General features: G+C 54.6%; 1 protein-coding gene across 1 annotated transcript; it reads left to right on the forward strand.

Annotated features, from left to right (window-relative positions):
- The first annotated feature begins 309 nt into the window (after positions 1–309).
- On the forward strand, positions 310–20,202 carry THOP1 (thimet oligopeptidase 1). Its single transcript, XM_019657503.1, has 13 exons — positions 310–480; positions 3,188–3,400; positions 6,994–7,142; positions 8,084–8,191; positions 10,176–10,278; positions 12,628–12,788; positions 13,737–13,872; positions 14,390–14,756; positions 15,056–15,257; positions 17,947–18,133; positions 18,280–18,408; positions 19,233–19,369; positions 19,705–20,202. Exons 1-13 carry the CDS (start codon positions 465–467, stop codon positions 19,858–19,860), a joined length of 2,064 nt encoding a protein of 687 aa, XP_019513048.1. The 5' UTR covers positions 310–464; the 3' UTR covers positions 19,861–20,202.
- Positions 20,203–23,256: the final 3,054 nt, after the last annotated feature.

Here is a 23,256-nt window from a genome sequence, read left to right on the forward strand (position 1 = left end):
CCGTTTACTGAAAGCTTTCTCGAGCATACTTTGCTGCTTACGTTTCTTTTTTTTAAGGTAGAAAGGAGACAAATACAAATTAATACGGGGACTAGAAGCGCAGGCGAAGTACTTGCAAACAAAACCACAAAGGTTCGGAGGTTGGGAGTGACCAGCTGTATGCGTGGGTTTCCACGGAAACGCCCCTCCCCCAAGTCTCCGCCCCTTGCAGCTGAGACCAATGAAAGTCAGGGAGGGCTGCGGCTTGCAGAATGTGAGTGGAGTTGAGGCGCGCGTGCGCCCTGCCTTCCGGCGGGGGCGCACGCGCCCTCCCAGCATTCAGTGGGCACGCGGGCTGCGGGCGCCTCAGTAGGGAAGGCGGCGCCTACGGCTATCGAGCGGACGGAGGCCGCTGGTCGCCGCGGCTGAGGCGACCCGACGCGAACCAGGTGGAAGGAGAGGCCGCCGGTACACACCCTCCCGCCATGAAGCCCCCCGCAGGTACCGGCCGCCCCTCGGTACATCCCCGCTTGCGAGACCCCGGCGCTCCTTGCACCCTCGTGCCTCTCGGAGTCGCGTCTTGGGGCTAAGAGCGGAGACAACTGTGACCCGGGGGTGAACGGGACCCTGGTGGGGGCGAGAGTCGGCTAGCCCGGGACCCCGTCCCCTCCATGGCAGAATGAGTTAACTAGCTTTTTCCAGCGTTTCACTCATTCAGCCAACTCCACGTCGCTTCTGCCAGGGACGGGTCGGGCCCTGAGGTGAACTCGGGGAGACCATGAGTTCTAGACGGACTTCCAGAGCCGGAGACAGACATTCAAGAAGCAAAGAAGCAAGCGAGAGCTTTATAGAGTGGTCGGTGCCAGGGCTCGTGGTGCTTTTAGAGAGGGTGGTCCTGGAGGGCTTCTGGGAGGAGGTGGCATTTCAGCCTGGACTCGATGGGGAGATGCAACTGTCCTGTGCCAAGACCTCGGGGAGGAGCGTCACATGGTAACTGTGAGGGTCAAGACTGGGAGGCAGGAACAGGGGTAACGCGTTTGGAGAGTAAGTCATCTGACTAGACCACAACTTCTATGTGTTTTAAAGGCAAATGTGCGCTAAGGAAGGGTTGTCATTAGGAGAGCGATGTGACCTGTTTACTGTTTTTTATAAAATCGCCCAGGTTGTTGTGTGGTGCCTCCTGGAATTTTCTCTTCCCCTCCTGTCCTCCCCCAGTTCTTTCTCAAGCCCACTGCGATGATGATGATAATTGTATTATTAATAATAATAATAATAATTACAACTAGGGTTATGGAGGACTCAGAAAGGCAGGAATGTTGTCTGCCTTGTTTGCTGCAAGATTGTTAGCTTGGAGACCTAACACATACGTGGTCATCAGTCAGTAAATGTTTATGGAATGAATAGGTCTGCTCAAATTTTTCAAATCCTAGCTCCTCCAGAAGGTTTTTCTGACACTTCCAGCTCACGTAGATCTATCACCTTTCTGAGTCCCTGGAACCCTTCTTTACCATCAAATTTAATACAGTCCATTTTCGGCAGTTCTGAAATCCAAAATACTCTGCAGACAAAGAATTTTCCCTAAGTTTGCAATGGCCATTTGGCCAGAAAACCTGACCTGTGCTGACTCGAAAGCCTTTCTTTTTTTCCCTTCTTAGTGTATATCAGTGGTTCTCATCCAAGTGATTATGCCACCCCAGGGGACACTGGGCCATGCCTGGGGACACCTGTAGTCACAGCTGGGCGGGGACAGAGATGCTGCTCAGCACCCACCCTACCAGCCCCCAGTGTTGATAATGCTGTTAAACAACTCTGCCCTAGAGACACCATACACAGGTCTGAGCCAGCTGCACCTTGCAAAGACCCTCAGTGTTCACAAGAGTGGGAGTCCAGGACCACTTTGGCTCTGCTCAACTCCTGCCGCGTCAGAAGGGAAAAGGGAGGCACAGCTGGGTGTTTCCTGAAGCAGCACCTTCTTGTTTATTATGCGTTCTACACCACTCCATTCATTAACTCCGGTTAACTCAGGTGTAGCTGTTCCAAACCTATAGGTGCTCTAGGAATGTCGTGGACGGGTGAACCTTTAAGAAAGGAATGTGGAAAGGAAGACTGGCGGGTCAGGGCCTCAGGGCAGAGTGAACAAACTGCAGGAGGGCTCAGGAGACTGAAGAAGACCAGTATGACTGGGCACAGAGCAATTGGCAAAAGCAGCTGGCCAAACCTGCCATACAGGACCCAATAGAGGCTAGACAATGTAGATCAGGGATCAGCAAACTGGTCAGTAAGGGGCCACATGATTTATACTTGGCGGCCACACCGCCTCCCAGGTGAAGTCACTTTTAACTCATGAGCTATACAAAAACAGGCAGGCGATGGTTTGCCAACCCGTGGTGTAGACTCTGATGAAGGGTTTGAACTTGACTCCTCAATGCAGGGTGGAGCCCTGGAAAGGGGATAGGAAGACCTGACAAGTAGATGTGCAGATTTACAAAGGTGGGGTGAGTACAGTACACCACTTCATAGCGTGGGGGCGCACTCAGACTGTGGGTGTGTACCCCACCTTCACCCCTTGCTGGCTGTTGGGATCATTGTGGCAGGAGACTTGAACACTCCAGATCTCAGGATTCCCACCCACAAAAGGGGCAAACGGGATGCAGTGTACAGAACTGTCTAAGAATTCAGCAAGGGGACAAGCACAAAACATCTTACACTCTGAACCCCACATGGAAGTTGTCAAGTGTCAGCATATTATGGACCACAGTCTCTTATCCAAAAGCTCTCGGGGCTAGGGATGTTTCAGTAATCAAGATTTTCCCCTATTTTAGAAAGGCAATACAATACAAATGTCATGTTATATCCAGGGAGGTCAGGGGTTGCACCCTGTCATCAAGAATATTCTTTGGGTGAAAAGCAGGTATACACCAAATGTCCACCTCACCACTGCTGACACTGGGGCTGGTCTGGGGTGGGGAGCTTCCTGGGCACTGGGGTGCTGAGCAGCATCCCTGGCCCCACCTCTTCAGTGCAGTAGCATTGCTCCCCAGTTGTGACAACCACTTCCCCAGACATCATCCAGTGTCCCATGGAGAGCAGAGTCACCTGCTCATCTGTAGGGGAACATGGTGGCCCTCTCCCTCCGCCCCCCAATTACTCTGACCCTAATTCTGGACGTGAAGCAGATGCTCAGCGTGGGGTTTTGTCTCCTATGCAGCCTGTGCAGGAGATGCGCTGGACGCGGCAGCCCCCTGCTCTGCGGTGAACTACCTGAGATGGGACCTGAGCGCCCAGCAAATAGGGGAGCTCACGGTAGAACTCATGGAGCAGACCAAGCGCGTGTATGACCAGGTGGGCTCCCAGAAGTTCGAGGACGTGTCCTATGAGAGTACACTCAAGGCACTGGCTGATGTGGAGGTGTCCTACACAGGCAAGTCCAGGACAGGGTCCGGGTGGGGGCCCTGAGACCCATCGCCAGAGGCTGGGGTGGTTAAGGGCCTCCCCAATGATGGGGCGCCAGTGCCCCTGTTCCTTGCTTCACTTGGCCACCTGGCATGCTTGGTCCTCACGGGTGTGTCATCTGAGGGCCCAGAGGGGACAGTATGTCTAACGGCACCCCTCTCCAAGAGCCAGCTCAGGTGCCAGCCTTGAAACTGGAGCCCCTCTCACCCCTTTCTGTGTCCCAGGGGATATTGCTTTCTCTTTTAGAACTGAACTTGGCCCCCTTGCTTTTCTACTCCCCATGGCCTCCCTCCCCCGCACTTTGGGTAACCTGACGCCGTCCCATGTCCTCATTGCCACCCAGCTGAATCCTCTCCTCCTTGGGGTCTGTTTGCTTCCTTTTAGAGGAGCGAGGTGCTTGATCAAATAGATAGGAAACCTGCTTTCCAGAGTCCCCTCTGTAGAGGTTGACAGTGGAGGGACAAGAGACTGAGAGGTCTCATGGCAGAGCACCCCAAGGCGAGTAAACCCCCTGACCCCGAATCTCTAGCAAAGTCATTTTTCTGGGAACCATTGAGACTCCCCGAATTCTCTCTGCAGGATTCTCGTGTGTCCCTGAGGCCTCACTGTGCCAGCTTGGCTGGTGCTGAGGGCTGGGCTCCGCATCCTGCCTCTGCCTCTCTTTCCCTGGTTTTAGGCAGGTGGGCCTCAGGGGCCCCTCTTTCTCTCACAGGCTCTCGAGGATTGAGGGGTGCTAATTCCCACTTCTCAGGCATAACTCCCACCCCCAATTCTGCTCCTGCAGCTTTTTTTTCTGTCTGTGCTCAGTAGCCTGGACGATATTAAAGAAAATTGACTCATGGTTCTTCTCTCTGCCAAGCCTTTGGCCAGACTCCTGGACGTGGCCTTCAGTGCCCTGTGCTGTTGGCCTCCCTCACCCTCCCTGGGCTGTCTGCTGGCCACGTGACCTTGCACTTGCTCACTCCTTCCTCTCTCGGCCTGGAGTTCTTCTCACTCTCTGCTTTGCTGGATGTCAGGCTACTGTGTGATCATAGAAGCCGCTCGCTCCCTGGGCCCCTTCTCCCCACTCCAGCTGTCTAGATTAAACTCTCATCCCAAACTGTTTTGATATCATACTTGGTGCAGTTACCTCCGCTTGTCAGCCTGCAAATCCCAAACCCAGAGGGTGGTTCTGTCCTTTTCACTGTTCTCCTTGGGCAGCCATCATCAGGCCTGGCCCAGAGCCCCACTATGTTTAATACAAGTCCGCTGAGTGGGTCTGTCCTTGTCCCTCCCTCAGAGGTCTCCATGGTGTAGCTAGACACACCCAGAGCTGGGGACATTTCATTGGCCCAGAACCATGGAAGTGCAGTTTGAATTTAGTCTCCTGATGCAAAGCATATGCTTTTTTTTTTTTTTTAAGATTTTTTTTTTTTTTATTGGGGAATTGGGGGGATGGGAATAGTGCTGGGGAATTGGGGGAAGGGGAACAGACAAGTTGCTGTCCTATTTTGTTCTTCAGTCTAGTTGTGGAGGACGTTGCTTTCACTGGCCCAAATTGGCACCATCATTGCGCTCTTCCCGGGCAAGGCAGATCAGTCGCTGGCTTCTGGACGGCCGCTCACTGCGGCTGCTGCCCGCTCACGCTGGCTGCTGGCTACATACGGTAGCCCATGGCAACCCACTGCCACAGGGGCTGCAGCCTACGCCATCATCGGTGACTCACGGCGGCCCAGCTCCAGGTTGAGCTGTTGTTCAGTATCTTAGCTGTGGTGGGCAGTGTCACTGGCCCTCATATGTGGGATCCGAACTGGGGCCCTCTGGCGTCCCAAGCCAGCTCTTAACCATCGTGCCACTCGGCCGGCCCAGCATATGCTTTTTTAAAACCACTTTGTTGAGGTATAATTCACATACCTGCAGTTCATCCATTAACATCATAGGTTCAAGTGGTTTTTATTATATTCACAGTGTTGTCCAACTGTCACCATTATCAAATTTTAGAATATTTTTGTCACTCCCCCCCCCCAACCATGAACCCCCTTCCTGTCTGCGGATGTGCCTGTTCTGGACATTTCATCTAAATGGGATCACACACTGTGTATCTGATGTTTCTCACTCAGCGTCACGTTTTCAAGGTCTATCCACGTAGTAGCGAGTGTCCATGCCTCCTTTTTAAAATAATTTATTTTTTCACATGTAAAATACACATAACATAAAATTTACCATTTTAACCATTTTGAGTGCACAGCTAAGTGCATAACATACGTTCACAGTGTTGTGCTGCCATCCCCACCATCCATTTCTAGAACTTTCCATCTTCCCAAACTGACACTCTGTCCCCATTAAACACTCACTCCCCTCTCCTTCCCCAGTGCCAGCCCCCACCACCTACTCTCTGTTTCTATGAATCTGACTCCTCTGGGGACCTCCTATAAATGGAATCACACAGTATTCCTCCTTCTGTGTCTGTCTGATGTCACTGAGCATAGTATCCTCCAGGTTCGTCCGCGTTGTGGCAAGTGTCAGTGCCTCACTCCTGTCATGGCCACATAACACTCCAGTGTGTGGAAGGATACGTTTGTGTATTCATCATCTGTCAGTGGACATTTAGGTTGTTTCCACTACGTGGTTATTACAAATCCTGCTACAGTAAACGTGTGCACAGGTTTCTGTGTGGACGTGTGTTTTCATTTCGCATGGGTGGACACCTAGGAATGGAGTTGCTGGGTCATGTGAATCTGTGTTAAAGCTTATGCTTGTACAGCCTCCCCCTCTTCCTCTATTTAACAAAGTGTAGATGTGCTCTGTCAATCACAAAATCGCATGTAAATTTAAAATACAGCCATCAGCAGCCATGGCTCTTTCTCTAGAGTGTAGTCCCTTTAGCCTCTCTTGGTCTTGTTATACTTCTCTGTTACGATACTTCTTAGCTTAGAGTGTTGTGAGCTGAATCTGTTTCCATTTGGACTGAGGCCCCCGAGGAACGGGTGACAGTGCTCATTTCTTTTTTTTTTTTTTTTAAGATTTTATTGGGGCATTGGGGGAGGGGAACAGACAAATTGCTGTCCTTTTGTTCTTCAGCCTAGTAAGTGGAGGACGTTGCTTCACTGGCCCATGTTGGTACTATCATTGCGCTCTTCCCGGGTGAGGCAGCTCAGTTGCCGGCCACTGGCCAGCCGCTCACGGCGGCTCTTGGCAGCTCACGGTAGCTTACAGGAGCCCACTGCAGCTCCACTGCAGCCTACGCCATCGCTGGCGACTCATGGCAGCCCAGCTCCAGATTGAGCTGTTGTTCACCATTTTAGCTGTAGAGGGCGCAGCGTTAGTGGCCCTAATGTGGGATCTGAACCAGGGCCCTGCTGCATACAGCTGGCATCCCAAGCCAGCTCTTAACCAACACGCCACTCGGCTGGCCCGGCACTCATTTCTTTATGCCAGTGCCCAGCCCAGGGCCCGGAGTGGAGAATGTTCACTGAATGAATCAACAAGCATGGATGAGCTATCAGCCTGGGGTGTGAGTTCGGTACTTGGCACTTTCCATCTGGGGCTCATTTTCCTCCATGTCCCATGGTCTCGTTTCAGTTCAGAGGAACATCCTTGACTTCCCCCAGCACGTTTCTCCATCCAAGGCCATTCGGACGGCCAGCACAGAGGCAGACAAGAAGTTGTCTGAGTTTGACGTGGAGATGAGCATGAGGCAGGACGTGTACCGGAGGATCGTGTGGCTGCAGGTGAGGACACAGCGAGGACACGGCCCCCGGCCCATGGGAGGGAGGAAGCCAGGCAGAGTGGTCTCTGCATGGGTGCCTCTTTGGACAGGGCCATTCTGCCACCCAGATGAAAAGGCGAAAAGCTGGAGAGTTCTGGAGGTGGGCGGCGAGGATGGCTGCATAGCAGTGAGAACGGACTTGACACTACTGAGCTGTGCACTTGGAAGTGGTGGAAAATTCGTGTTATGTCTGTTTTACCACAAAAAGTTATTTTTTAAAATGACAAAGGTAAATGGAGAGGAATGAGAAGCCTAGGACTCCTTTCCCTTTCCCGACCTTGCTGGATGTTACCAAGGGATAATGTCCTGCCTCCTGTGTGAGGTGAGCGGGGTTGAGTGACAGCACTGGGTGACATAGCACCAGTGTGGGTCCCACCTCCAGTTGATGCTCCTCGTGGGGAATGGGGACCTTTGCTGCTGATGACAGAGGGCTCATGGAGGGGACTGAAGATGCTATCCAGTATTGTTTTTAACTCAAATTGTAGTGGAGACGATTGTAGTTTTACGTGCGGTGTGAGAAATGATTCAGTGGTCTCATCTACACTTTGCCTGATTTCCCCACTGGAATGTTTTGCACAAGCAAAGTCAACCTTACACCCATCTGGTTCCCAGGGAAGCGTTGGCTGTTGCAGACCCTCTGAGCTGGTCCCCATGGGCTCCCCCAGTAAGCAAACCTCTGGGGACAGGTTCTGTGGACATAAATCTTCATTCTCTGGGGTAGATGCCCAGGAGGGCAATTGCTGAGACAGACAGCTGTTGTACAGTTCACTTTTTAAGAAAGCACCTAGCTGCTTTACCATTTACCCTAAACGATGTCTGAGCCATCCAGCCTCCGCTGCCTCCCAGTGTTTGGCACTGTCATGGGTTTTCACTCTAAACAGAACTTCGGTTTTCTTATTCCAGGAGAAAGTTCAGAAGGACTCGCTGAGACCTGAGGCAATGCGGTACCTGGAGCGACTGATCAAGCTCGGCCAAAGGAATGGGCTGCACCTGCCTGAGGAAATTCAGGAAGTGAGTGCGGGCTCTCAGGGGCAGCCCGGCCTTTGGCCTGATGCCTCCTGTCCACTGACCCTGTGACAGGAGGTCTGTCCAGAGCAGCTCGCTCTCCACACCTGCTTGGCCCTCAGTCCTCAGGGCCCCAGTGCTCCCTCAGCTGAGGAGAGTGCAGGCCGCATAGGCACCTCCGCGTCCCTCCTCCTTTTGTCGTCTCCATGACTTTGGTGCGATGGCATTAAGGAAAAAATGACTGCTCCTATGTCCCCACCCTCAGTGCTGTGCTGCGACCCGGCTCCCTTCTGACACCAGACATGTGGGGACTCCACATGAATGGACTCCGCCACTGGCTGGCTGGCCTGCACTTTAGCTCAGTTCTGACGCGATCAGATGGTGTCAGATCCACAGGCCCAGGGCTCAGCTCCACAAGGCTGTCCCTACTTCATACTCCAAGTGCAGGGTGAATCCTATGCTTCTGACCAGCTGGCTCTAAGTCACAGGATTGCATGGCCCCCTCTCCTCGGGTTGATTAATTGGCTGGACAGGCTCACAGAGCTCTGAGACACGTGTTACTCACTAGGTCACCCACTTAGTTTAAAAGGTTATAAGTCAGGGGCTGGCCGAGTGGCATGTTGGTTAAGAGCTGGCTTGGGACGCCAGAGGGCCCAGGTTTGGATCCCACATATGAGGGCCAGTGATGCTGCCCTCCACAGCTAAGATGCTGAACGGCAGCTCGACCTGGGGTTGGGTTGCCATGAGTCGCCGGTGACCGCGTGGGCTGCAGTCCCTGTGGCAGTGGGTTGCCATGGGCTACCGTGTGTAGCCAGCAGCCAACGTGAGCGGCCAGCAGCCAGCGTGAGCGGCCAGCAGCCAGCGTGAGCGGCCGTCCAGAAGCCGGTGACTGATCTGCCTCACCCGGGAAGAGCGCAATGATGGTGCCAACTTGGGCCAGTGAAGCAACGTCCTCCACAACTAGATTGAAGAACAAATGAACAGCAACTTGTTTGTTCCCCTCTCCCAATTCCCCAATAGAATCTTTAAAAAAAAAAAAAAAGGTTATAAGTCAAGTACAGCAGATGGAAGAGATGGAGGGACAAGGGATGGGAAGGACCCTGGGGCTTGTGTGCTCTCCGCGGTGCCCCTGCTCCCTACTTCTGCACGTGTTCACCAACCCTGAAGGCTATGCAGACCCGGTGCTTTGCATTTTGTGGGGGCTTCATTATATTGGCACACTGATTAAATCACTGCTCATTGGGAACTGATTCAGTGTCCACCCTGTAGCCCAGCTCCCCTTGCTGGAGGTGAGGAGTGGGCTGGGGCTGAAAGTTCCACCCACCCTGTGGTTCTAGGGCTTTCCAAAAGCCACCTCATTAACACAGAGACAGGTATGGTTACAAGGGGCTCCTGTCACCTTTGTCCCCCTGGAACTGCTTCATTTGCTTTTGCACTTAGCAGATTCCAAGGGCTTTAGGAGCCATGTGTCAGGAATGGGCGCCAAGACAAAATACACATTTCTTACTGTGTCACAGAATCACAGATAGTCTTCCATCTTCTAGCGGGGAACTGAGGCTGGGAGGGCGATGCCAGCTCTGGGTGTTGTGGTTAACAAATGTGCAGCCTGCCCCCACCCTGCTGTGCCAAGCAGCCCTGGGCTCCTGACCGACTCACCCTCGGTCAGCGCAGGTGCTTCCTTCCTTTGCGCCCCCTTGTCTCCCCCTCACCCAGACTCGGGTCGGTCCTTAACGCTTTCTAAAAGCCAGATTGACCCTGGAAGGAAGAACATAGAGGTCTGTTACGATGTCCAAAAGCTTAGGTCACAGACTTGGGGGTGACTCCACAAAGCTCTGGGCAGGGGACCCCAGACCGTGAGGCCACTCAGCACAGCAGGCAGGTGTCCTGGCCACAAACCTCTTCCCACTTCACTGCCTTTTCTGTGGGGGGACCCCAACCCTGGGGGTCTCAACAGCGGTGCTCCTCTCCTCAGGACTCCTCTCTCCTGCAGAAAATCAAAGGCATCAAGAAGAAGCTGAGTCTGCTGTGCATCGACTTCAATAAGAACCTGAACGAGGACATGACCTTCCTGCCCTTCACGCGGGAGGAGCTGGGTACGTGGTGACTCTGTGGGGAAGGGGACCCTCGATCCTGCGTCCCCGTGGTGGCCCAGGCATTGTATCCCACCACCCTGGGCCAGTTTTGCACTTGGCACGCTCAGCGTTTTGGAACCTGAGGTTCTAGATCCTTCTTGCGGAGGGCCGTGGTCTATACCAAGATTCTGCCCCTGACAGGAGATGTTCTCAGGCAGTGGCAGGAGCCTGCGCAAGGGTGTGAGGGTTGTGGCACCAGTCTCGGTCTTGCTCCTGAGTCAGCTGGACATCCCCTCAGATCCACATCCACCCCTCACAACACTTTCTTATTTTTATTTTTTAAAAGCTTATAAAACAAAGGAGAGAGACTGAATCAGCTGTTCCCGGGAATTCTGAAGGGTTGGGGACTAGGCGTTTTTTCTCATTTCTCTACTTCTCTTTTCCCTGACTGTTTTATTCTGAAGTTTCACACATGTAGGAAAGTTGCATGAATGGTGCCAGGATTAGGACCTTCTGCATCCTCAGTGCAGATTTCACACTCTCGAAGCAGGGCGGCGAACATAGGTGCCGTGGTCCAGAGTGCAGACGGGTCTTCCCACCTCAGCTGTTTCCAAAGTGCCCCACCTCTCCCCCTTCCACCTCCAGTATTCAGTCAGGGATCACAATCACATTCGGTTTCTGTGTCTCGTGTCTCAGCAGGCTCCCTTCCTGTCGAACAGTTCCTTGGCCTTTCACAAAATTTCCCGTCTTTCCTGACACAGCTTTGAAAACTCCAGGCCAGTGTCTGTGCTGCAGGCTGTGAGGGGCTCCAATGAGGCTGCATATCCTACCCAGCCTGTGTAAGGCAGTATAGGGTGCTGTTACGTGAGATCGGCTCTAGGAGTCCAATAGCCTTTGCCTCAGGGGCGGCCAGGATTCAGAGTTCTTGTTGCTAAGGCCTCCGAGAGTGGCTGCATGGCTGAGACACCTACAGACATGTGTTTTTGTGAGCAAGTGCTTACAGATCCCTCACTGCCATGCTCTGCCTCTCCCATTCTTGTTCAGTCCCCCCATGTCCTGGGCAGCTAGTCCCACTACATGGCTCGTGACATTTAAGGACAGCTGCCATGTTTCCTGGCCAAAGGGGAGTCCTGGGTGTCTGGAATGTGGATCCTGTGGGCCTGCTTTGCGGTCCGTTTGTCCAGCCCAAGGGCCTCCTATGTTGGCCTGGCCTCCCGTGTGGGCAGCTTGAATTCCCAGCATGTGGAGCAGATAACTGTGCAGAGCCATGGCCAGCCTCGCTGCATCTCGCTGGGGTGGGTGTGATGACGGTGGCTGGGACCTGCCTGTGGGTCCTGCTAAGCAAGATTGTGGCACTTGCTTTTTTTGTTGTTGTAGAAGAAATACTTAGTGTTATGTTACATAAACATAGACAGTGTACCTGTCTATATTTATATGTATCTTTTTTCCTGAATCTTGATCAGTTGGCTCGGTGAGTCTCCATCAGGAATCTCCACTGTAATGTTACCAGTTTTCCCTTCCTGATCAATAATATCTCTAGAGCAGCTTTGAGACCCGGCTCATCACACATTTCCACCCACAAGCTGTAGCACCCATGCATGACTAACTCCATTCTTTGTATGTTTGTTAGTTGTTTTTCTCTCGTAAGTCAGAGCTTTCCCCACCCCCCATTTACTTATTGACTTGTTGATTTATATCAGTGTGGACTACAGATTCTATTTTATTCAGTGGGTGTAGTCCACTGCTGTCATTTATTTTTATGCACAGATTGTCCCAAATTGACCTTGAGGGGCTCCTTCAAGCTTGATGTGTCCCTGTTAGTCTTTGAGCTCCTTTTTGACACAGGATGCTCCAGGCCCATTCTGTCCTTTTCCCTGTGAGTCGGGAGCCCCCAGAGGTGCTCAGTCCAAGTGTGATGCACCCAGATCTCTGTCATGGGAGGACGGGTCAGGAGCAGGGGACCAGGTGGGAGGCCTTTGCAGCAGTGGGGGCTGCCGGGATGGGGCAGGGTGCTGCCCAGCAGGGGCACAGTCGGCTGCCAGGTGGGTTCTGTCCGCCATGGTGCCATTTACCGAGAAAGGATGAGGGAGGAGACTGCAGCCCTGGGAAGCCCATGTCATCCAAGGGTCTAGCAAATGTAGCTTTTCCTTCCTGCAGGAGTCCTGATACAGATGGTAGCAGATTTCCGAGGTGGGAGAGCCCTCGACATCTTTTCTTTGGGGTTCAGGGAGGAGGTGAGCAGCCGGAATCAGAGAGTATATGGAGGGGTGGCCAGGCCTATCGCTCTCTGCCAGCTCCTGTTCCTAGCCCACCCCTCCTGCCTCCTCTGTGTGTTGGTCTTTGAAAGCCCCCCTGATTTCGTTCCCACAGGAGGGCTCCCCGAGGACTTCCTGAACTCTCTGGAAAAGACTGAGGATGAGAAGTTCAAAGTCACCCTCAAGTACCCTCACTATTTTCCCCTCCTGAAGAAATGCCACGTGCCCGAGACCAGAAGGAAGGTGGAGGAGGCATTTAATTGTCGGTGCAAGGAGGTGAGAAGGTCGGGGTCTGGCTGGAGGGGGTTTGCCCATGGAACTGTCTTGTCTGCAACTTGGAAGTGTCAGACGTGTCCTGTCTGCTCAGTGCTGGTGTGAGTCGCCCAGTGTCTGACGGATCAGGTCCAGGGACTGGCGAGGTCCCCCATGAGTGTGGTTGCCCTTGGAGATCTCCCCATCAAGTCTGGCTCTGTCCCTGGGGCCACGCAGAGCAGGGGTCGGAGCCTCTACCTTATCGTTCCCTTGTCCTTGCATCTGTCCTGGCCCCAGACTTGACCCAAGAGGCAAAGCAGGGCCGGGCCGATTCCAGGTCCCTGTGCACACGGTGTGATTGACACTGCTGGCCACCAGCCCCACTGAAAGCTCTTCACTTGACTTCCAGTTGTAATTTGGTTTTCTATGGGCCAGTTGTGCCGGTGAGAGCGCTCTGTTCTGTTCAGAACTGGCCTGTTTCCTTGTAAACAAATCCGATGGGTTTCATTTTATGCCGGCCCCATGAGTTTGGTTGGCTGAGTCGACTGCTCAGAGATGTGGGTGGTAACAAGGTGCAGCCTTGAGCCCAGGGCCAGGCCCTGCGAGATAGGGGCACCCCAATGCATGGTGCCCCCCGAGGCCATCCTGGAGGGCCCCTGTTCCCTCACTGCTTTCCACTTGGCCTCAGAACCCTTCACGGCTCACACTCTTTGTGGTTCCAGAAAGGACACAAGGGCTTATAAAGCCCCACATGTCGTACAGGACCAAGTGCATAGAAATCTGGGCCACGAGCAGGAGGGAGGGAAAGCAGACACAGCTGGCCTAGTCCTGGTGTTCCACAACTGTGCAGCAGGGCCCAAGCCTCTCTGCAGCTGCTGAGACCCATGAGGGAGCAGGCTGCTGACCTGGGAGCCGGGGGTGGATGGGCGGTAGTGCCCATCACCCACAGGCCTGGTCACTTGTTGGTTCCAGGAGAACTGTGCCATCCTCAGGGAACTGGTGACCTTGCGGGCCCAGAAGTCCAGCCTGCTGGGATTCAGCACTCACGCCGACTACGTCCTGGAGATGAACATGGCCAAGAACAGCCAGGCGGTAGCCACTTTTCTAGGTAGCCTGGCCTTCCTCCACTTCCTGTTTGGGTTTCAGAAGCAGTTATGGGGCTGTTCTTGACTGTGACGTCCTGGTGCCTGTGGGAGCCCTGTTCTGTCCACCCTGACGTGGGCATCCTCATGCCTCCCCTGACCCCCTTTTTTTTTTTTGTCCGAGGGACTCTAATCTAATGGCTGAGCGTTAGGGCTCCAGGGTGAGGTCTTAGACTGGCTCAGCTCTGCCCTTCCCAGCATGAGGCTCTAGTCAAGCATCTCCACATCCGGCTGTCGTTTCCTCCTGGTGAAACCGAGACTGATGACCCCTGCTGGCACTGCTGTGAGGTGATGCAGCGCTGGCCTCTGTCAGGTCGTCAGCTCAGTCCTGTCCTTCACACATGCGATGCTGGAGCCCAAATGTGCACAGCTAGAGAAAGCCAAGGCCAATGTGTCGGAGTTGGCCGTGGTCGGGGTGGGCATGGTGGCTTTGGGGTGCCTGCCACGGGGAAGTAACCTTGCTTGTCCCCTTTGTCCTCCCAGATGAGCTGGCCCAGAAGCTAAAGCCCCTGGGGGAACAGGAGAGGGCAGTGATCCTGGAGCTGAAGAAGGCTGAGTGTGAGACGCGGGGCCTAGACTTCGACAGCCGCATCAATGCCTGGGACATGCGCTACTACATGAACCAGGTGGAGGAGACACGCTATAGCGTGGACCAGAACCTGCTCAAGGAGTACTTCCCCATGCAGGTGGTCACCAGGGGGCTGCTGGGCATCTACCAGGAGCTGCTGGGGCTGACCTTCGACCTGGAGGAGCATGCCACCGTGTGGCACGAAGACGTGAAGCTGTACTCAGTGAGGGATGCTGCCTCGGGGATGGTCATTGGGAAGTTCTACCTGGACCTGTACCCCCGGTGCGTGTGAGCTGGGGCGGGAGGGGCACCCATCTCTGAGCCTCAGCCTTCCCCCATGTGAAATGGGATGTGTGTGAGGCGCTGCATAGGGCAGGATGAGGGGCCAGGAGTGGTCACAGCATTTGGGGACATGGGTGCTCGCTCTTCTACCTAGAACACTTCAGTGTGTCGTCACCTCGGCTGGTAGATTGGTCAGTGAGTGGCAGAATCAGGGACTGTCCTGGGGTCGATATCCCTCTGTGCCAGTCAGCAAGCAAAGTGGACTCCCAGCCAGGCCTGACCAGCCTCCCTCCTCCCAGGGAAGGCAAGTACGGGCACGCGGCCTGCTTTGGCCTGCAGCCGGGCTGCCTGCGGCAGGACGGGAGCCGCCAGATTGCCATTGCAGCCATGGTGGCCAACTTCACCAAGCCCACCCCGGATGCCCCTTCGCTGCTGCAGCACGATGAGGTGGAGACCTACTTCCATGAGTTTGGGCATGTGATGCACCAGCTCTGCTCTCAGGTGGGCGTGGGGGCTGGCTGGGTGGCTGGGTGGGGTTAGTGGGTCTGGTGGTTAGTAGGTCTGGAGGCAGGACCCCCGTGTTGCATCCTTCATGTGACATTACCATGGATACAGAACACTCATACCAATTTCCATCACAAAGTTCCACAGACTGGGGCTTAAACAACAGATAACTTACGTCTTCAAGTTCTAGAGGCTGAAATCTGGGATCCAGGTGCTGGCAGGGCTGGTTTACCCTGTGGCCTCTGTCCTTGGCGTGTAGATGCCGTCTTCTCACTATGTCCTCACAGGGTTGTTCCTCTGTGCAAGTCTGTGTCCTAATCTCTTATAAGGACACCAGTCATATTGGATTAGGTCCCTCCCTCATACCTCATTTAATCCACTCTTACAGATCCTATCTCCAAATACAGTCACATTCTGAGGTCCACAGGAATGGGGGGGGGGGCACAGTTCAGTCCATAATAGCTCTCAGAGAGCTATTGGATTAGTGAAGGTAATGTGTGTATGTAACGTGCTTAGAACGGCGCTCATGCAGGCCTCATCGCCTGTTAGCTCATGGTAGGAAACGGTGTGCGTTCCAATGAAAGCCAGCAGTGACAGCCAGAGCGCAGACACAGGTCCCAGTTCTGGGTCCAGGGAGCGCTTACTGAGCCCAGTGAGTAGGTCGAGGGCGCCGTCCCTCTGTGGGGATACAGAGACTCAGGAAGTTGAAGCAGCTTCCCCAGACAGGCCTCAGTGGCAGAGACAGTACTCAGCCGGGTTCTCTGGGCCCCAGCCTGGTATCTGGAACACAGGACCCCGGCTGTACATGGACATTCGCTCTCTGGCCCTCTTTCTCACACATGGTCAGCCCTCTGTCCTGATGGTGAAGATGTGCCTAGAGGCTGAACAGGGTCTTGTGGGAACTAGGTGCTCAGTGATTTTTAGTCAGTTCGCCAAGCTGGGCAGCCATAACCACTGTCCAATTCTGGAATATTCCATCACATCTAAAAACTTCTTCCTGCCTCTTAGCTGTCACTCCCTACTGTCTCCACCCACTCCTCAGTCCTCGAAAACCAGTAACCCATGTCCTGCCTGGATGTGCCTGTTTGGACATTTCACATAAACGGAATCATACACTGTGTGGCCTTGTGTGTCTGGCTTCTCTCACTGAGCACCGTGTGTTCAAGGTCCATCCACGCTGTGGTGATTGTCAGTGCCTCCCTCCTTTTCACAGCTGAGTAACACTCCCATGTGTGGATGGGCCACTTAGAGGTATCTTGATGAGAAGTTTTTGACTTTGATGAAGTTCAATCTATTAACGCTTATCTTTCATAGTTTATACTTTTTTGTGTCCTGTTGAAGAAATCATTTCCTAACCCAGGGCACTAAGATTTTCTGCTAATTTCTTTTTCTGGAAGTTTGAGCTCTTCATTTTAGTCTGTCGTTCTTTGTGAGTTAAATGTTGTCTATGGTGTGAGGTAAGGGTCACCCACTCAACCGCAAACTGCAACTGAGGCCGCCTCTCATCACCTTGTCAGTTCCGTTCACATCCCTTCTCTGTACAGTATGCTCACAGATTATTTCCCATATCTGGAATATTCTTCTGCCAGTGACTGTCACAGTTCCATTTCATTTTCTTCAGGTCTATTCTGATACAGTCGACTCTCATTATTTGTAGCAACTCTGTTTTATGAAGTCACCACATACACCGAGTTAGCGGGCACTGAGCCCCTGTTCCTGGGAGAAATGCAACGTGCGGTCCCTGTGAGCCTCTGCTCCCAACACTTTCCTTAACCAAGCAGTACCTTGTGTGTCATATTCTGTTTAGCCCCCTTGTGTGATAAGCGTTGTTGCTTCATGTCCAACAGTACTTAATGCAGGCCTGAACAAAGCTTCTCGAACACATTTGCTCTGTGAGGCACATCTCAGCGTTCTGGTGCTCAGGGGCACTAGCCAGCACCTCAGCACCACGCGTGGGGGCCACTTTGAACAGCAAAATCACCTGCAAAACCACACGTGTGTAAAACACCAAGGACACTCAATAGACGGTGTAAAGGACACTTGTTACAGAGATCAGGAGGCGGGCGCTGGAGGACCATGAGAGTGCCGCGCCAGTTGATTCTGGGGTTACCAATAAGTTTTAGCGCGTCGCAGTTCATAAATACGGAATCTGCGAATAAAGAGGACCAGCCGTGTGGCCTCTCCTGGTTCCCCCGCCTTACTCTGGCCCTGAAGGACTTGCCCAAGATCACTCAGCAGCCTGTTTGGCTGATCAGCTGCCAGACCTGGGTTCTAGCTGTGCTGTTTTTCAGGAAACTTTCAGACACACCAAAGTGGACAAAATACAGTGCATATTCCAACGTCTATCATTCAGATTCCACCGTTTCCAGGCCATAGCCTTTTGGGGTACAGGACTTTTTTGAGAGTATTGGCTTTATGGGTGGGGGAAGGGAATGTGGGTTACCAGCCAGGACGCGGGTGCTCTCTGCCTCCCAGTGTGTCCTGGGCTGAGACAGCCTGTCCAGGGAGCCTTAATTGTCCTCACCCGCGACCAGGTGTCACGGTCTGGGGGAGGAAGGGCCCAAGCCCAGGAAGTTATCTACCTGCCCAGGTATATGTCATGGACCTGTGTGCCCAGGTAAGGCTGGGTGGACGAGAGCTGGCTGAGTGGGGCCCGGCATTCCTGGGATCTGCCCCATTCCCACAGGCGGAGTTTGCCATGTTCAGTGGGACGCATGTGGAGCGTGACTTTGTGGAGGCGCCTTCGCAGATGCTGGAGAACTGGGTGTGGGAGAAGGAGCCACTGCTCAGAATGTCACAGCACTACAGGACGGGCAGTGCCATCCCCCAGGAGCTGCTTGAGAAGCTCATCAGGTCCCGGCAGGCCAACACAGGTGTCCCCCCACCCTGCCCAGCCAGAGAATCTCTGCGAGGCCAGGAAGGGAGGGAGTCCCTGGTGCCCACACTGCCCAGTGTGCCCTCAGGGATCTCTGGCCCACCCGGCTGCAGAGCCAGCTCCCGTCTCCTTCCCTCTGCCTAGGTCTCTTCAACCTGCGCCAGATCGTCCTGGCCAAGGTGGACCAGGCCCTGCACACGCAGACGACTGCAGACCCGGCCGAGGAGTATGCTCGCCTGTGTCAGGAGGTCCTTGGGGTCCCAGCCACACCAGGTAGCCCATGATCCAGGCCCCCTAGAAATTGGGGGTCTCTGTCCTTCCCTGGGTCAAAAGACCTAGCGCTATGTGAAGGGAGTTGGGCCTGTGCACAGGTTTGGCTGACCCGAAAAGCAGGCTGCCTTTGGCCTCACTTTGGGATCCCAAGCCCTTGGCTCTGGCTGCAGAGCCACCGCGCGGTTGGGCAGTTGGTTGGTGTGGGTGGTTCCACCTCTACCGGCAGGTCTACCACTTGCGGGGCTGTGCGTGCCACTTCCACCCCCAGTCTCAAGCCCTTCTGCGGGGCGCCCTCCCACACTTTGCTTTGTGAGAAGCCTGGGAGGCACAGAAAAGAGTGATCTCGTACCCTGGAGACGACGAGTACATGAGGTTTTGATGTGCAACCTCTGAGTGTGCACACGTGCACATTGGCACAGACATTCGATCGGTACATGTGCACGAAGATGATTGGGATTCAATATGGGTCGTGTTGCACTGGTTTACTATTTCATGAGCATTTGAAAAACCCTTCAAAAAGCATGTTAACCAACGCACACTGTCGTGGGGGCGAGCCTTGACTTGCCCCGGGGTCACCCGACATGGGACCCTGGTGCTGAGAGGGCAGCAGCATTGTTGAAGGTGTTTAGGGTGAACCCTAAGCCTCAGCAGGTTGTGGGCAAAGGCTCATTGAGCCTCCCGGCCCTGCCTTCTGGATGGAAGTGTTGGGTCAGTTCCCCCATTCCGGGTGGGGGTGTCTGATGGGGCTGCTTTGAAGCCCCCTCATGAGGCAGAGACGGAGAGGCCAGGCCAGGGTGCAGTGTGAGCCTCCCGTGTCTGCCCAGGGACCAACATGCCTGCAACCTTCGGCCACCTGGCGGGCGGCTACGATGCACAGTACTACGGCTACCTGTGGAGTGAGGTGTTCTCCATGGACATGTTCCACACGCGCTTCAAGCAGGAGGGTGTCCTCAATGGCAAGGTGAGCTAGCGGTGGTCTTCAAGGGGTGCTCCCCACTGCTCAGCACCAGGAATAGCCGTCCTTCCCTCAGGAATGGCCTCCCTCAGCCCTGGGGGCTCCACCCAACACCCCATGCTGGGGGACTCAGCCAGCTTCCCAGCCCTTTGTTCAGTCACAACAGAGGCTCGGCCACCCCGTCCTGAAAGACAGGGTCCCTGAACCCATACTGACTCTGAGACCCCGTCCCTTGTGATGCTGATGAGGTGCCCACAGGCACTCTGGGGACGGGAGGGACACTCAAGCCATCTAGAGGGGTGGGGAGACCCTCGCCCAGCCCCGCCTCTGCCCCTTGGCAGGTTGGCATGGACTACAGAAGCTGCATCCTGAAACCTGGCGGCTCCCAGGATGCCAGCGTCATGCTGAAGCTCTTCCTGGGCCGTGACCCCAAGCAGGACGCCTTCCTCCTGAGCAAAGGCCTGCAGGTGGAGGGCAGTGAGCTGCTGGCCTGCTGATGTGCTGGGGTTTTGCCAGCCCTGGACAGGGGCTCCGGCTCCCACTGCCCTGGTGCCTTAGCTCCCAGCCTGAAAACAGCGCAGGATACGGCGGCCTCCAGCTCAGCATCCAGGGAGGGTGGGGCGGGGTGAGGACAGGGACTGCTCTCCCTGGTCATTTCTCAGCCGGTGGCCGGCCTGGGCTGAAGAGACCTTATCCTTGAGATGTCTGGAGAGCATTTTCGTCTTGTCAGCGTCGCCTCTCTGTTGCACTAACACAGCCCCTTCCTGTGGAGTTTTCTAGGAAAGGAACGGGTTCGTCTTTGAAATGCAGCCATTAAAAAATAAGGAAAAGAAGGGAGACTGCTGGCCTGGTCTCTGACGCCTGTCCCTTCTGCCACAAAATAGTCGGAGGCTGGTTGTCACATTTGGGCTCGGGTTCTGGTGCTCCCTGAACTTGGCCATGAGCCCTCAGGCTGGGGACACAGGCAGTTGAAGACTGCTCTAGGGGGTGCTGGAGCATTTTGGATTGTGACCTGTGTGGGTTGCTGGAAGACGGCTGAGCTGTTCGAATCACTGCAACCGGAGTGCTGAGGTCACTCACCAAGAGGTCTTTCCTGCCAACCATTCACCCAGGATTCTGGGAAAATCTCATCCCTTTGCGGCACTGGCCAATGTGAGAGGCCAAGGCCGCCTGCCCTTGGCCCAGGGGTCAGCGTGGGCCTCCTGGGATTGTGGTTTGACAGGAGCTAGGTTCTGACTAGGGAGCTGCTGGAAGCCCACTGGGAACTTTCTTGTCCTCGTGACCTTGGAAAACTGAAGGTAGATGGGACCTGTCCTGCTTGGAGCTCAGCTCCATCTGGCAACATGATGAAGTCTGGGCCATGGAGTAGGGACAGCATTCCTGGGCCCACTGGTAGTGATATTTTGGGGAAAAGGTCCTCCACTACTTGAGCAGGATGGGTGGATGCCTCCTTCATTTGGTCTGGACAGTCCTTTCTCCTCTCTGGGCTTTGAGCTCCTTGGGGGCCTGCCTCCTGCCCTGAATCACTCCCTCCAGTCTTTGTCCCTGCAAAGAGTCAGTGGAGCAAAGGACTGAGCAGTACCTCGATCCTTCTCCCCGAGGGTCAGGTGGCCTGTCCTCAGTGGGGACAGCTGACCACCCCTCATCTGCCTGTCCTCACCAGCTTTGGGCCAGCCCTGCTGTGGGCCTAAGGGAACCCCTTATGCAGACCCGGCTCAGAGCTCCCTGCACCATATCTGTCTTTTAAACTCTGAGGCAATAGGGTGAGTATTCTCACAGCTGGTCTTGTCTAGAGCTGGTGTTCAGTCACAACAGAGGCCCCACTCCATGTGGCCAGGAGGGCCTTGCTGAGATGGCGGAGGTTGACACCGGGGATCTTGGCAGCTGCCACTTATGCTCGAAATATGTGGGGCTTAAGAGGATAAAAATGACAGAACAAACCACCTGGGCTTCCATCCGGGCACTTCCTGATGGGTAGAGGCGCTGTGTCGAGGCCTGGGGGCTCCTTCCCCTGTACCGAGCTCCCAGGTGGCTGCTGCCTGATCCCCATGCAAAATAGAGGTGTTTTGGCCCCCTCAGCTGTGCACTAGGCAGTTGGAGCCTCAGACACTGGATCCCCGAGTGGGCTGATAGGGTTGAGCCTCCTTGCCCTGGTCCCCTGGCCCAGATCAAGTGCCCTGCTAAAGTGCTTTCCCCTGCCCTCACGTAAGTCCCCAGAGGTTTACGCTGAACTCCGGCTCCCAAGCCCCCATCCTGCTTCTCTGTGGGTATCCAAAGACTTTGAAGGGGCACAGATTCTGGATCAAGGCCCCTTTCCCCACAGAGACTGTTATTCTCTGAGCCCCCAGAGGGTGGCTGGGACAGTGGGCACAGGGGCCCCTGCTGGTGTCTGGTCGCCCTGGCAACCAGAACAGCCATGGTCTCACCCAGAATGCCCTTGTTTTTCCAAGCCACTCGGGCCTGTAAATGTTTGGTCCTGGAGACTGAACTGATGGCTCTGATCCCAGGAACATGGCCCATGCCTGGAACAGGAAGGGAACAGCAGTACAGCTGTCACTGTTATCCTGAGGCTGAAGGGGGACCCCTTGGGGCCCATTGCACTGCTGGTGTCTAGGATCCCCATCCCCGTCCCCTCCTATGTTCTGACGGCTTGGAAGACAGCCTGGAGTTAGGGTCCCTGCCAACCCCGGTTACAGTTCCCCTCCCCCGCTGCTCCCCAATGAAGGACAACAGGAACATTCTAAAGATAAAAGGATGAAGTGTGTGTGTTTTGAGATGTTTGTAACATTTCTGTACAAACTTACTCATTGGGTTTTGATGAAACCTGAATTCAGAGGGGGTACAACCTGTGCTGCCCTGTGGGGCTCCTTCAGGGGCTCTGCTGCTGAGGCTGCACCTCTCTGCCCCCATCCATGCCAGTCTTGCCCGCACCTCAGCCCTGACGTCTGCTCAGCGTTGACCCTTCAACAGGGTCTCTCCAGCCACATCACGGTCAGGACCCCGGTGGCCTTGAGCAGCCTCACTTGTCACCCCTGAAGGGGATAGGCAGTGTCAGTGGGACGTTATGGGACTAACAGGCTGAGGGAGGACCCTCAGTGCTTGGGGTTTGGCACACACCATTTTATCCTCATCCTCCCTGTGGGGTTGTCACAGTTGGATCACTTCAGGATCAGGGCCAGTGTTTACTCCTTCCCAGTGTCCTCATCCAACAGTGCCTGCTCCAGCCAGCAACCTGGCAGGAGATGGCCTTGTGGGGCCTCCCTGGTGAAGACAGCCCTGTCCCTGGCACAGGGACATCATCTCGTGAGACTTGAGACCAATCCAGATGTCATCAGGCAGCATGGGGAGTGGGTCCAGCCTAGCCTGGGTGACAGGGATCTGAGTTCAAGCCTCAGGGTGGACTGTTGGGGCCCTGGGATGGGCATCCAGCAAGACCTGGGTGGGGCCAGGTGGGAGCCGACGTGTCTTCCTGGGGCACCAAGCTCCCCTTGGCCTTGCAGGATCATAGAGCAGTGCCATGCTCTTGTCCTCACATTCCAATCTTCCTACGGGTATTCCATTCTATCCATCCCTCTGCAGCCCACTAGGTGAGGGCTCTGCTCAGTCCCAAGGAGGTCATGTGCCTACGTTAAGGCAGGTAATGGGGGCCGTCTCCCAAGCCACAGAGTTGTTTTTTTTGTTTTGTTTTTTTTTTAATTGGGGAATTGGGGAGATGGGAACAGTGCTGGGGAATTGGGGAAAGGGGAACAGGCAAGTTGCTGTCATTTTGTTCTTCAATATAGTTGTGGAGGACGTTGCTTCACTGGCCCAAGTTGGCACCATCATTGCGCTCTTCCCGGCGAGGCAGATCAGTTGCCGGCTTCTGGACAGCCGCTCACTGCGGCTGCTGACCG

This window comes from Hipposideros armiger, unplaced genomic scaffold (assembly GCF_001890085.2).
Source record: "Hipposideros armiger isolate ML-2016 unplaced genomic scaffold, ASM189008v1 scaffold_275, whole genome shotgun sequence".
Classification (NCBI taxonomy): domain Eukaryota; kingdom Metazoa; phylum Chordata; class Mammalia; order Chiroptera; family Hipposideridae; genus Hipposideros; species Hipposideros armiger.

Excerpts from the sequence above, each read along its gene's own strand:
- THOP1 (XM_019657503.1), top strand. Across the intron at positions 14,757-15,055 it reads TACCTGGACCTGTACCCCCG|GGAAGGCAAGTACGGGCACG; the intron begins GTGCGTGTGAGC and ends CCCTCCTCCCAG. Across the intron at positions 19,370-19,704 it reads AGGGTGTCCTCAATGGCAAG|GTTGGCATGGACTACAGAAG; the intron begins GTGAGCTAGCGG and ends GCCCCTTGGCAG.